This window comes from Miniopterus schreibersii, assembly GCF_964146895.1.
Source record: "Miniopterus schreibersii genome assembly, chromosome: 2".
Lineage (NCBI taxonomy): Eukaryota > Metazoa > Chordata > Mammalia > Chiroptera > Miniopteridae > Miniopterus > Miniopterus schreibersii.
The window spans coordinates 36,032,428-36,046,523 of NC_138102.1; the positions used below are offsets into that span (position 1 = coordinate 36,032,428).

Genomic DNA, 14,096 nt, shown 5'->3' on the forward strand with positions numbered 1-14,096 from the left:
AATGTCAGACCACTCCATATGCTGACCAGATTTACTATCGTGATGCAAAGGACAGACAAATTGTACCCAAATAAACACTTGTGACAGTTGAAATTTGAGTTCAGACTTAAGACAACCTAAGCACGACTTCTGCTTTCTAAGATAGCAATCCTGTTGACACAGGTGTGTTAAGATAAGAAATGCTGACAGCAATATCACATCTAGTAAATAGCTCTGAATTCTGCAGAGGAAGAGTTTAGCAACCTCTGCCCCTCAGTGCACACCTTTGGAATGCACACCTGCCAGAAAATGAAAGGCCTCCTGTGTGATGACTGGGTGCTCAGGTGTTCTCTTGAGTGACTTTAGAAATTTCATCTTCCCAAAAAAAAAAAAAAAAATTCATCTTCCATAATGTAGTTCTGGCTGTGATGGTTGTAATAAGACCTAATTCTCTGATCCTTTTGGTCTCTTTTCTGTAATTCTATTTATGTTGGAAGTAAACAAAACCTTTGCCATTACTTTTTAGCAAATAATCAGTGTTAAATAACATTTAGCAAAAAATTACAGGTGCTACCCTGGCCTGGCAAACTCTTTCCCTGAAAACCACAATTCTGAGAAATACACAAAAGGAATGATTGCAAAGGAGCTCAGGGCTCTCTCTGCTGAGTCTGGGTGTTTGTCCCTCCCTCCTGCTTTTCTAGAGAAGATCTGAGCCCTTGCGTGGGCATCACTCCCTGCTGCATCTGGTCTTTGGGAGACAGTGGTAAGACCACATTTTATGACGTTTAAGTAGTCAGAGCAGCATAAGTAGGCAGAACATCGTAAGGCCCTGCCCTGTCCTCGGGAAGACCGAGCACCATTGCAAGGGAACTGGGCTTCGGATACCACCAACGGGCTTTACAAAGCATGTGTCCTTTTATTTTTCTGGAGAGTGGTGCTGTCCCCAGGCTAGTGATAAAACCTGACTTGTGGGTTGTGTCAGTCATGGTCTCATCAGGAAACAAATGACATACCCAAAATAGAAGTGCTTATTCAAAAACACTAGTTAGGAAAGACCGATTATGGGAACCATAAATGATAGTGCAGGAACACAGAGTCACAGCCTCACTGCTGCCACTCATGGAAAATGGTGCAAAACAGTGACCAAGCCCTGGAAGGAGAGAGTCCTGTGGAAAGAGCCTACTTCAGAGGAACCATGTCTGACACCTGAGGACACAGCAGTCTGAGGAGACCTTTTGGGAAGGAGCCAGGGAAAGGATTACCCAACCTCTGATCTTCTGCCGGGGCTCCCCATTGGCCAAACCATATGGGGAATTGGGGAGACATGGGGAACTGATGAGATCCATGCAGGTCAGCCTCATGAGCAGGAGGTGGCTAGCGGGCCAGGAGGGGCAAATGGAACTAGCAAGTGGCAGAGCCAGGATCTGAACATGGTGCTTGATGACTGATACCACTGGTTCTTTGGAATACATGTTCATTCAACAAACATTTAATTTCCGCTCTGTGAAAAGCAGCACGTGAGGTGCTGAGGATTCGAGGTAGTGGCATCTCCCACTGAATGATGCATCAGGCCCTGGGCTGGGGCTTTTCACATGGAGCCCTTACAGTGGTCCTGGAAGGTGGGCGGCATTATCTCCATTCAATAGGCAGGCTGTCCGAAGGAAAGATGGGCTTGCCCAATGTCACGATGGGCTTGCCCAATGTCACAGCTGGAAAGTGGGAGGACTGAGGTTCAATTGCATGTCTGACCCCATGCCTGCATTTTTCGTATCAGGCCCCTCAAAGCAGCCCATCCCCACAAGGAAGTCTAACTGGGGAGAAAACCAGTCTTTTAGTGTTGATGGATCTCCTTCCAGAACTTCTGTAGGCAAGAAGAGTTCAGAATCCAAGCCCTGTGAGACCAGGACAGTTTATTTCCCTCCTTAGAACAGGGACTAAAATAGCATCACTGTTCTTAAGTGGGCAAAAGTGAGACCATCTGGTGTGAGGCAGTGGGGCTGTGCTGAGCTGGAGAAGTGCAAATACCCACAGCACAGCATGACCAGAATCGGGAAGTAAGGCCCCAGCAGATGAGCAAGTGGAGGCCTGGAAGACCATGTGGGTCTGGGCCAAGAACAGAGTTCCTCAGGCAGAGTTCGCAGTTTTGTTTCTTGTGGGATGGGGCCCTGCACATAATGAAAATACAAGGTGGCGGACCCAAGAGGAAGGGCCCCAAATGGAGAACCATGTGAGAGGTTGAGGTAGGGAGCCTTGATGGAGACTTCAGCATGCTGGCCAGCTTCTATATTCAGTTTCTGCTCTGAACTGGCACAGAAGTGTCTCTCTGGGTCTCAGGGAAGTGACAAAACCAACTTAGGTAGATCAGTCAGGCAACTCAACATCACAGCCTGCCCGTGGTTCTCAAAGTGTGGTCCCTGGACCAGAGTATCAATATCACCTTAGAACTTGTTAGAAATGCAAACTCAAGGGGCCACCCCAGGCCTACAGAGACAGCAACTCTGGGCGTGGGGTCCAACCACCAGTTCTCATAAGTCCTCGGGGTGATGCTGAGGCACATTGCAGTTTGAGAACCACTGCTGTGGGATCAGTGATTCCAAATGGAAGCAGGAGGACTTGGGGGACCCTAATAACAAAGAACTCTAAGATGTGGTCACTGGGGGCTGAGAGGGGGAGGGAGATGATTCCCTATGGGAAGGGGCCTAGCATGTAAAAGACACTGATAATTACTGGGCAGTGTGTTGGCTTTGGAAGCAGTATAAGGAAATGTTAAGACTTGAGACGAGACTATGGGTCAACTCTTGTCAAAATTTAGGGGAGACAGAGAGTAGGAGCTGGGCAGAGGGGAGGAAGAGCACTAAGTTTAGAAGATAGTGAGTGGCACTTGGTTTGTACCAACTCATTTGGATTCTTACCCCTTGTCTTTTTGCTCTTCTAACAATAGGCTCTGCCCTGGTAGGTATTGGAAAAGAAGTGGAAATGGACAGTACATGATTCTTCCACTAAAGTGGAGGCAGAAATAGAAACTGTTATTGCACTGTGGTAGGATAGGAGGTCAGAGAAGCTTCATGAAGGGAAGGAGGGCATGAAAGGAGCTTTCCTGGCAAAGGATCTGCTGTCTTGTGCATTAAGGACTCGGGGTGGGTGCACAGCATGTTCTGTGAACAAATGGTTGGGTATTGTGGGCCCCCTCTATGCATGGGGAAGGGGCTGGAAGGAGGGTGGGCCCAGGTAACGGGAATGGTGGTTGAACCTTCACTGTGTTTTAGGTACCCCTTAAGTAGTTATATTTCCATTACTTAATCTTCACCAAATCTGTTGACCTCTTGAGATAGCAAAGAACATGCTAAAGGTTTGGATTTTATCCTGTGGGCAGTGGGCAGCCTTTGAAGTTTTTCAAGGTTTAGCATCATTCTCTATGCCTCTGGTTCTCTATTCTGACCCACACAAGAATTGGCCAGAGCTAATCAGAAGCAAATGTAGCTGCCAGGCCCCACTCTGGATGAGAGGCTTGGCCTGGGGCTGGGATCCTGGACAGGACTGGACCTATCTGAACAACACATCTGATTGCCAGGAAAAGTCAGAGAGTCTGAGTTTAGACTCAGCAGAAATTGCTTTAATTATTTGACTTTAATAGTGACATTTTTTTGTTTTTCTTTCAGGGACGTCCAAATCATATGTAAGTATTCTCTTTTTCTTTTCCATGTAGCTTCATCTTATAAACGCTAGTCTGCTTTGCTTCACATTTGTGCTTTATTCACGTAACAAATGTGTATAATGCAGCTAACGTGAATGAGGGGACAATCCTGAGTTTCTGTGTGACATTCCTTCTCTTTAGGAAATACTTCGTGTAGCCCTTCTCAGACTAACAGCAAAACTAGATGCTCCTTTTCTTTGTCTCTGTGTGGAGTGTAAGGGAATAAAATTTCTTAAATTCTAAGATTCTATCCCCGGATAGCCACTGATAAGTTACTAAATAGGCACAGGCTACGTTTCATGCCAACAGCACTCGTTTGTGAATATGGGCCAGCGAGGAGCATATGTTAATGCTACACTGTTTGTTTTGTCAGAATTGCTGTGGTTATCCCATGAGCATCTTCTTCATCGTGATCAATGAGTTCTGCGAAAGATTTTCCTACTATGGCATGAGAGGTAACTGTTTTTGCCACCCCACCCCTTGCATGCAGAGCGTCGGTCGCCGCAGCTGCTCCTAACTGTGTTTTCCCTCCCCCTGGCCCTGCCTGCCGCGGAAAGCGCTCCTGATTCTGTACTTCACGCAGTTCTTTGGATGGGACGACAATCTGTCCACCGCCATCTACCACACGTTTGTGGCCCTCTGCTACCTGACGCCAATTCTCGGTGCTCTCATCGCTGACTCCTGGCTGGGAAAATTCTCGTGAGTAGAGTTGCAACTCCCTTGTTGCCAGGCAAGCCAAAAAGTAATTATTAGCTTTGTGGTTTGAGATTATGGACTTTAGGAGCAAAGAGTCAGAAACATAAAACTCTTAGGAGAGTGTGCTAGACCCTGCTTCTGCTTATCTCCTTACCCCGCAGAGCTTGGCACAGCAGCTGGCACTTAGCAGTGACTGCAAGCAGCATCCGTAGGTTGCTTTTTTCCCCCCTCCAAGTAGTAATAACATCTTTGTCTCATCTTGAAATAGTAGCAGGGATACCATCTACCATTAATGATGTGTGAGACGCTGAGTTAAGGGCCAGAAGAACAAAGATGCTCCCCAATTTATGTCCCAGTTGCCAAAAGGCTCACTGTTCCTCATGGGCAGACAGGACATGGGACACCCACCCAGTCCTTCTGGGAGTGCACGCGACAGGGGGTTATCAGGAAGTTCCTGGGACTTAAGCAAGGAAGTGGAGGCTCTTCCAGACCAAAGGCATGACGTGGGCAGAAGCTGGGAAATTCACTCTCTCAAAATAATTCAATACAATACAAAAACAACCAGTGGTCCACTGCTGGCCAAATGTTACCAGGCACAAGATGAGTGTCGCTTGTCATCTAGAGATATAAGTACTGATTTCAGTAGGCAGATAAAATAAAACACTGAGTCTTTCAAAGAGTTCAAAGATAAAACGGATCTCCCCCCTTGCTCTGGCTCCTCCAGCCAAAACTTTGCTCTGCGCTTGGGGGGATGGGCACACCTTCTTCAGCAGGTTGCCTTTCTAAGAGTTAACCAGTTTTGCTCAAGTTTGAGAAACAAGTATATTCATGATCGGGCTCTTGAAAGTTTGAGGCAGGGGGCCTTTTTGTGGTGGAGTAGAAAGTGGATTGTACAATTAACCTGGATTTTCTTAACCCCTTCAAACACAGGACCATTGTGTCACTATCCATTGTCTACACAATCGGGCAGGCGGTCACCGCAGTAAGCTCCATTAATGACCTCTCAGACTTCGACCACGATGGAAAACCTAACAACCTTCCTTTACATGTGTGAGTTGATTTACCTGCTGCCCTACCCCATCCTCCCCCTGATTGCCTATTTGGTGCTCTAATTTTTTTCATCTTTTTGTTTGAACTTCACCGTAAGTGTAAGGAGGCCTTTACTCCCTCCTCAGCAGTATAGAGAGAGCCATTTAATTGACTAAGAGTTGGGTCTTCATTATATCACCATCCTAACAATTGTCTGGAGTCATTGCTCACTTGAAGGCTTGCTGTCTGGGCTACATCTCGCATGCTGAATGTCAGTACACGGAATACTTCTGTTAATCTTGATCTTCCCTGGAAGGACGGACAGACTTCCACGGACCTTGATCCTTCATTGCGCCAAGTTTCCTCAAGACTCTATACCTTTGGTTTTCTGTCTTGTACTACACTTTTGCTGAGTTATCAGTAACTCAGTTTCATAAATATTTGTTTGAGTCCTATGTTCTGAGTCTTTGATGAAAACTGTCATTGACAAATGTTCGTCTGTGAGATTAGTTTCCCTTCACTGCAATCTGGTCCAGTAGACAAGTTACAAAGATTTATTTAGTTTCCTGTTTGTGTGCTTCAATTCCTTGATCTCTGAGTAAACCATCTTACTGATGGAAAAAATATAATTGAAATTCAAATCTGCATTTCTGGTTTGTTTGTCAATCAGATTGCTGCCCAGACTAGGTCCCTTGATATAACACTCTTCGTGCCCACAGAGAACTGTGCAGGTCGAGGGGAGTGGCTGTTAGCTCAGCCTGGCGGCTCAGACTTCCAGTATCTGATCCCCAGCCCTTCCACAGAGCAGCTGTAAAACCTGGGGTAGCTTATCTTCTCCATGCCTCAATTTTCTGATCTACAATATCGATTAAAAACATGGACTTTGGAGCCTGGCTCTGTGGGTTCAGATTCTGGCTGTGCCCCTTACTAGTTGTGTGATCTTAAGCAAGTTTCTTAACCTCTGCACCTAAGTTTCCTCATTTGTAATAGCACCTACCTCGTTGTGTGTTAATAGTACAACCATTGTGTGTTAATCCAGATAGAGCACCTGGAACATTGCCTGGCAAGTGATAAGTACGCAAGAAAGCTTAGCTACTGGGGTTTTTTTCATGGAATTAATATTAGAGCATACCTACAATTCTCACAAGAGTTCTTGGTATATTATATTCAACTAGTCATGTTTTTGTTGTCTTTTAAAAGGCTTCGAGTGATAGCACTTAAGTTGTATTAAGAAGCAAACGATGAAAGAGGTGCTTTGACCAGCTAATTCACAAAGATGATTGTGATTTGTTAAAGAATTCTTTCTATGTGCAGTATCTTTCTTGACATTATCTGCTTCATAAAATATTTTTTAGTATTTTAAAACAATATAGCAACCAAGAAGATATGGAAAAAACACTCATAAAACCTAAAATTTGTTAGTACCTACTATCATTCAACAAAACTACAAAATGAGGGTTGGTAAATTCTATGAGTGATTTTTTTTCAATTCAGATAACTTGGAAAATGCAAAAGTAGATAAAAATAAATAGCCCTAATCCCTTCTCATTATTATAAGTAACCTTTTTTAATATTGTAAAAGATTATAATAATAAACATTTTGCTCTACTTCTTTCCAGTCTTCTGAAAACAAGTTAAGATCATACTAAATAACTTGATATTCTGCTTTGGAATTAAATCATGTTTTCTAATGTCCTTTAATGACTATTATAAGTTTATTAAGATTATACCAGAGACAATGCTTAACCATTTCTCTTACCTATTTTTTTTTTAATCTTTATTGATTTCAGAGAGAGGAAGGGAGAGGGAGAGAGAGAGAGAAACATCAATGATGAGAGAGAATCACTGATCGGCTGCCTCCTGCGCACCCCCCACTGGGGATGGAGCCCACAACCCGGGCATGTGCCCTGACCAGGAATCTGACTGGGAATCAAACCGCGATCTTCTGGATCATAGGTCGATGCTCAATGGCTGGGCCAAGCCATCCGGGCTCACTTACCTATTCTTTTACTGAAAATGATAAGGCTGCGAAAGAACTCCTACAAAAATCCTTGTTCAGGGTTCAAGCTATTGCTTTAAATTTTCCAGCTAGTAAATTATTAGATAACGGTATACACTTGAAGGTCCATGAGATCAACTTCCCTTCACCTGAGAGACTGCATTCCTGTGCACTCTTCTCGCAGAGGTCACGTCTCTCCTCCGTGTTTTCCGCCGCACCGGGTCCACCGAGGGCAGTTAGGAAGCAGGAGGCTCTTGCTTCTAAGGCTCTCGCGTTCCGGCAGTGACCGCACCCCGTCTTTCCCTAGGTCGCTGTCCATGATCGGCCTGGCCCTGATAGCGCTCGGGACCGGAGGAATCAAGCCCTGTGTGTCTGCCTTTGGTGGAGATCAGTTTGAAGAGGGCCAGGTAAGAGCAGGAGCCTTCGCAGCAACCAGATAAATGCACTATAAGCCTCCAGGAATCAGGTTCCCCTGACGCAAAGTCTGTTCGCCGCTGAATTCCTCTCAAGGAGACTGGACAGTGAGATAGTGACCAAAACAAAACAAAGTCTGATAGTGACCAAAACAAAGCAAAGAAGGTCAGAGTATCAGCCGCACACAGGCCGGTGGTGGATCGCCCAGGTCACCATACTCTAACTTCCTCCTTTTCATTGTAGGAAAAACAGAGAAACCGATTTTTTTCCATCTTTTATTTGGCCATCAATGCTGGAAGTCTGCTTTCTACTATCATCACTCCCATTCTCAGAGGTAAAAAATACGGGGAGGGGATCCTGTTTCTCTTTGAACTGCGGGAGAGGGGCAGGCGGAGAGGAGGGTTTGCCGGCTGGTGTGTCGTGGCCTCTAGTCCCTGTGGTGCTGCAGAGGCCACACACTTGCCGAGAGCACGATGAAATCCAGAGGCTGAGCTGCTTGCTTCCGAGTCTTATCTCCTTCTCAGCCGTATTTGAACCCCTCACCTGCTGCCCACTGAAGAATCCGTAGCATCCGTAGCACAGCAGTCAGTTTCTCTAAATTCTTACTGATGCGAACAGCAGAGGCTTGAAAACCACACATTTCTGCCTCCAGGCTTTGCTCCCTGGTGATGTTCAGGGAGTCGGGGGGAATTTCGTGGGCAAGGTTCTGTTCTTTGCAGGTATTTCAAAAAGAACTGTCCAAGGAAGAAAACGAGACAGCAACCGGCAGCAGCACTCAGATTCTTGTGCTGGCCAAGGACCCACTGAGGGCCGGTGCGTTTCCCGCGCGGAAGAGAGGACTTGGGGACAAGTCAGACCAAACCAAGATCATGATGTGTGCCCAGGATCAGATTAAATTATGAAATAAAATATTGTGTGGGGATTTCTGTGTTCCTGCATAGGCTAGCAGCTTGAAGATGATACTTAAACCACATCCCCAACTTGTTTTGTATAAAAGTTTGATAGTTTTTATTCTTATGTTCCCTTACCTCCCCCACCTTCCCACCTAGTAGAATATCTACTGTGAATGTTTGAATTAGAGAATGTGTTAAAGGATAACTTTTTTAAAGGTAAAATCATGACTCTCAAGCAAATATGAAATGAGCATGTGACAGAGATTGTTTATATAACTTATTAATGAGGAAACTGGAAAGCTACTAGTCAGTTCAAAGAGGGATTTGACTAACAGGGATTATTTATATTCCTTGCAGTGAGGGAATTTATTTTGCTTTGCCATGAACAAGAAACATTGCGCGACTCAGTTTTCTTCTAGTTAACTTCTTTCTCTATAGCATTGTTAAATAGCTAGTCAAAGACAAAGTTAAAACCCCCTTAGGATCAGATTCCTGGAGGCTCCAGCACTCCGTTAAAAGGATTTCCAGAATTCTCTGTTGCCCCATACAATGTCTTAATTTTTTTCATACCAATCCTAGAATTTCAGAGTTAAAATAGATCCTCAGTCAAGGGTTAGCAAACTATGGTCCATGGGCCCAATCCAAAAATGTAGAAGAGACCATCCATTTGTGTGCTGTCTGTGGCTGTTTTCACCCAGAAGCAGGGTAGAGTACTTGGGACAAAGACTGAATGGTCCACAAAGCCTAAAATAATTACTCTGTCTGGTTCTTCACAGTAAAGTTTGGTGGGTCATCAAAGTGTTTTCAAATTGGCATGAATTCAGGAACATATTATCTTGATTTTCCAAGCCACTTTTGATTTTATTTATTGAGTATTCAGGCCATTTTTATCTCCCCCACTAAGAAAATCCACTGAACATAAGAATTTATTTTGGCTTGGCCAGTATCTGACATCTTAGGGGCTGAGATTAGACCTGTCTCCATCTCTTGCTCTTTTTACTACAAAGCTGCTTTGCTCCACTGGCAGTGACATCAGTAAGGCAAATAGATACATCTAAAACATTAAGTGAAAACCATACATGATAACCAGTTAGGGATTTTTTTAAAAATGGAAACTATATGAGCATTGCCAATGCCATAACGAACTTTAATCTGGTGATTTCTCCCCAGTTCAAGAATGTGGAATTCACCATGTGCAAGCTTGTTACCCGCTGGCGTTTGGGGTTCCTGCTGCTCTCATGGCCGTTGCTCTGAGTAAGTAGGATCAATTGAATTAATACAATCCTATGATCAGATCAGGCCTTCACATTAATCATTGTGACCAATTTTTAAAAGTTTATGTAGGAAATGTAATGATAAGTAGTATGAACAATTGCCATCCAGTGTTAAACATGCTCTGAGAATTCAAAGAAAGTAAAATTGGCATTTTTCAGAGGGAATTAGATCAAAAAAGTGTTTACAGGGACAGGGATCAGCTGAGTTGGAATCTAAAGGTCTGACACTGTTTAGGCAGATGAAGATGAAGATGATAGATTCACTAGCTGAACCCACAGCTGAAAGCTTTTCTTCTTATCAACATGGGCTCATCTACAACTTGAAGACAAGGCAACCTGGCCCAGTTGTCGTTTAAATATTTCCGACACCATCTAGATTTCCATAGTGTATCATCTCAAAATGTTTCTACTAGAATATCTGCCCTCTAGGATGAATATATGTATATGTTAGGTGCATTCATTCGCACATGAGTTCTTGGCACTGGCTTTTTAGGAAGTGTGAAGAGATTTCTACATGGGATAGTCTGGCTTGAGAGATAGCAGGGGTTTTTGTTTCCTAGGACTGCCATAACAAAACACCACAGACTGAGTGCCTTTACCAACAGAAATTTATTTCTTGTCTTACATTTCTGGAGGCTGGGAGTTCAAGATCAATGTGTCAGAAGGACACATTCCCACTTAAGGTCCTGGGAAGAATCTCTTCCAGGCCTCTCTCCTCTCTCCCTGGCTTGTGGCGGCACAATGTCAGTGTGTCTGTGGCCTTCCCTCTGTGGGCATATCTGTGTCCAAACACCCCCTTTTTATAGAGATACTAGTCATATTGGAGTAGGGCCACCATAATGACCTGATCTTGCCGTGATTGTCTGCAAAGATTGTATTTCCGGCCCAGTCAGTGTGGCTCAGGGGTTGAGTGTTGACCCATGAACCAGGAGGTCATGGTTCAATTCCTGGTCGGGGCACATGCCCAAGTTATGGGCTCGATCCCCAGCAGGGGGCGTGCAGGAGGCAGTGGATCAGTGACTCTCTCTCATCATTGATGTTTGTCCCTCCCTCTCCTTTTCTTTCTCTGAAATCAATAAAAACATTTTTTAAAAAGATTGTATTTCCAAATGAGTCACATTCTGAGGTCCTGGGGATAAGGGCTTCCACATCTTCAGGGCAGGGCGTGGGGGCATACTTCGATCTATAACAGTATAAGAAGGAAACAGAGCCCAATTGCCATCTGAAGCCTTCACAGCCATTTCTCCCACTCAGAGAGGTAGCAGTCAGCTCTGTCACTTTCTCTGATGGTTTTTTTTCAATTCTTAATAGTATCAAGTATGCACCTTTTTAACCTCTTTTGTTTGTGTAGCAATTTAGCTTTTTCCATACACTTATGCAAGAGCTCAGCATTCTCCCCTTTGTATATGTCCATTTTCTTCCATAATTGCTTAACTACTGCCACACTCCCCTAGAAAGCTCAGCTGTGCCTTCTCCTCTAATTCTGGGTAAGGAAGTGGAGATAGAGAGGACTTCAGAAGCTGCTGTTTTAGTCTGGAGACTGTATTGAGTTGGCATTAGGTAAGTTGTCATTTAGTCTGTATGAGTCATTCTTGCATCAAAGATTATGCTTTTTCTTTTTTTTAAATATGTTTTTTATTGATTTCAGAGAGAGGAAGGGAAAGGGAGATAGAAACAGCAGTGATGAGAGAGTCATCGATTGGCTGCCTCCTGCATGCCCCCTACTGGGGATTCAACCCGAAACCTTGGGCATGTGCCCGGACCAGGAATCAAACAGTGTCCTCCAGGTTGATGGGCTAACACTGAGCCACAAGGCCGGGCAATTTTGCTTTTTCTTACAGAGGAATTGAGACAGGCTAAATCCTATGTATTAACACTATCTCTAGAAGTTTCTATCTGCAACAATCTTATGCTTGAATTAGGCTTCAGTTAATCAGAAACTTAAAGATTAAAATATTAGTTAGCAAAAAAAAAAAAAGTAGACTCAATCTTTTGGGCACCTCTACCATCCATGTCTGGATTGAGGAGAGCTGGTATTGGGTGAGAATACAAGTAAGTTCTCCTTTCTTCAGCTATAAAGAACATCTATAAAGAACATCTATACAGGCATAGGCTTGGAGAAAATGCTTGAGAGTTGGAACCTATCAAAATTTCAGGCCCTCTTTTAATTGAGGGAGAAAAGTCTAATATAGAAAATCCATTGGTGTTTTAATTTTTTTGAATTCTGGCATTGGATAATCAGAAATCCTAGTATAGGGATTGTGTTTTCAGTTTCTTCCAGAAATGCTGTTTTTCCCTAAGGTTTTTTCAGAGTATGTCTTTTTCTAAGAGAATTCATGGAAGAGTTGCCTCATTGTAAAAGTGCTTTTTCATGTGTAAAACTGTAGCTGCAGATGCAAATAATTGCAACTGTGATTCTGTACCATGACCACAGAATAAATTCTGTCCCATGTGAGTAAGTAAACGTTTCAACAGACAGTTCCTTTTTTTTTTCTGATGATTAAAGAAAGAACTTTCTCTTGTCATTGCAACTGAAAAATTGAAGCTGGTTTTTGTCTTTATAGAGGAATACATTAACCTGTTATGTGAAAGCACGTATTCCTTTAGTCTCCCTTTACATAGTGATGGAACTTGTGCCTGAATCGCTGTACTGTCTTTGAGCTGCCCTAAGTTCTGGGAAGTAGATAGTGGTAGACTTTATTGTTTGTATGTGAGAACACAAACATAACAGTACTCAGAAGCTCCTGTGATTATTAGAATCTAAACTGGGAGGGAGCTGGGGAGGTACACCCATTCTATAAGTAATTCTAGTATATCCAAAGCAAGGTTATAACTCAAATAAAAGCACATAGTCTAGATCACAGCACCCTGTTAACACGTCTTTTCTTGCTCTCCAGTTGTATTTGTCATTGGCAGTAGCATGTACAAGAAGTTCCAGCCCCAGGGGAACATCATGGCCGAAGTCGCCAAGTGCATTGGGGTAAGTGGCTCAGTAGCTCTCTCTCAGTGGCACGTAATCACCCCAGAACCTTCCACTTCCTTCAATTTAAAATTCAATGAAGGGCCAGCTTTCCTTTAAGCATTTTATTTGTGTTCTTTACTACAGGGGTGGGCAAAAGTAGGTTAAATTACCAGCCATCATTACCTAAAAAGTAAATCACAAGTAAGCATACAAAATAAAAACAATGATAATAAGAAGAACACAAATAACGCAATAATGAATAAATAATGATACAAGAATAAACTGCGTTTTGCATACTCACAACTGTGAACCTACTTTTGCCCATCCCTATATTTTGATAAATTGATGTTTTTTATCAAATTTGCCACGTGGAAAAGGTCACAAAACAGTACTCAAAGGGGGAGAGATGGAAATGACTCTTGAAATTATAAGATCAGTGGTCAAAGAAAATCAAATCAAGGTGACTCTTCACCTTTCAAAATGGTAAACAGCCACAGCTTTGAGTCACTGCCCTTCAGGCACATGCCCATCCCCAGCCAGCACCACCATCGCTGCCACATAGCTACAGATGTACTTGGCTTTACCCGAAGGCCTCTTACTAGCAAGGAATCTTAGAAGCCCCTCATTTTATGATGGTGGGTCATTATACTTTTCTAATCAGTGTTACCATATTTTAAAATATGTTTAACTATAACCGTTATTTTTTTATAAATCCATCTCCGTGTAGTGGGTTCTCACTGTCCTTTGTGTGGCTATAATTCACTTATTATAGTCCTTCACTACAATATGGTAGCCACTAGCCGCACGTGGCTTCAGAACATTTGAAATGTGGCAAGTTCAACTGGGGAACAGAAATTTAAATTGGATTTCACTGGAAGTAATTTAAATTTCTTATATATGTATTTCTATGGAGTGAGTTCTTTTAAATCTAAAAACCAGTATTTAATTCCGTTATTGGAAAAACTTTAAAGTACGTTTGGAACAACTTGAGTATGGAACTCTAGTTTTTCAAACATAAGTTTTATGAAATGTAAATACAGATCAAATATTTCTGGTAAAAATGTATCATTCAAATTAAAATGTGCTATAAGGGTAAAGTATACCCTGGGTTTCAAAGATGTGGTATAAAAAAGAATGTAAACCTTTTTATGAATTT

The 14,096-nt window shown here is 43.0% G+C and overlaps 1 protein-coding gene across 1 annotated transcript in view; it reads left to right on the top strand.

The window, feature by feature from the left end:
• The window catches only part of SLC15A1 (solute carrier family 15 member 1), a 42,711-nt gene that overhangs the window by 12,325 nt on the left and 16,290 nt on the right, over nucleotides 1-14,096 (top strand). Inside the window, exons 2-9 of the mRNA XM_081128470.1 lie at nucleotides 3,639-3,655; nucleotides 4,047-4,128; nucleotides 4,231-4,372; nucleotides 5,300-5,419; nucleotides 7,705-7,804; nucleotides 8,055-8,145; nucleotides 9,875-9,958; nucleotides 12,876-12,958. Coding sequence (XP_080984596.1) covers nucleotides 3,639-3,655; nucleotides 4,047-4,128; nucleotides 4,231-4,372; nucleotides 5,300-5,419; nucleotides 7,705-7,804; nucleotides 8,055-8,145; nucleotides 9,875-9,958; nucleotides 12,876-12,958 — 719 coding nt within the window. The remainder of the gene's footprint in view (nucleotides 1-3,638; nucleotides 3,656-4,046; nucleotides 4,129-4,230; nucleotides 4,373-5,299; nucleotides 5,420-7,704; nucleotides 7,805-8,054; nucleotides 8,146-9,874; nucleotides 9,959-12,875; nucleotides 12,959-14,096) is intronic.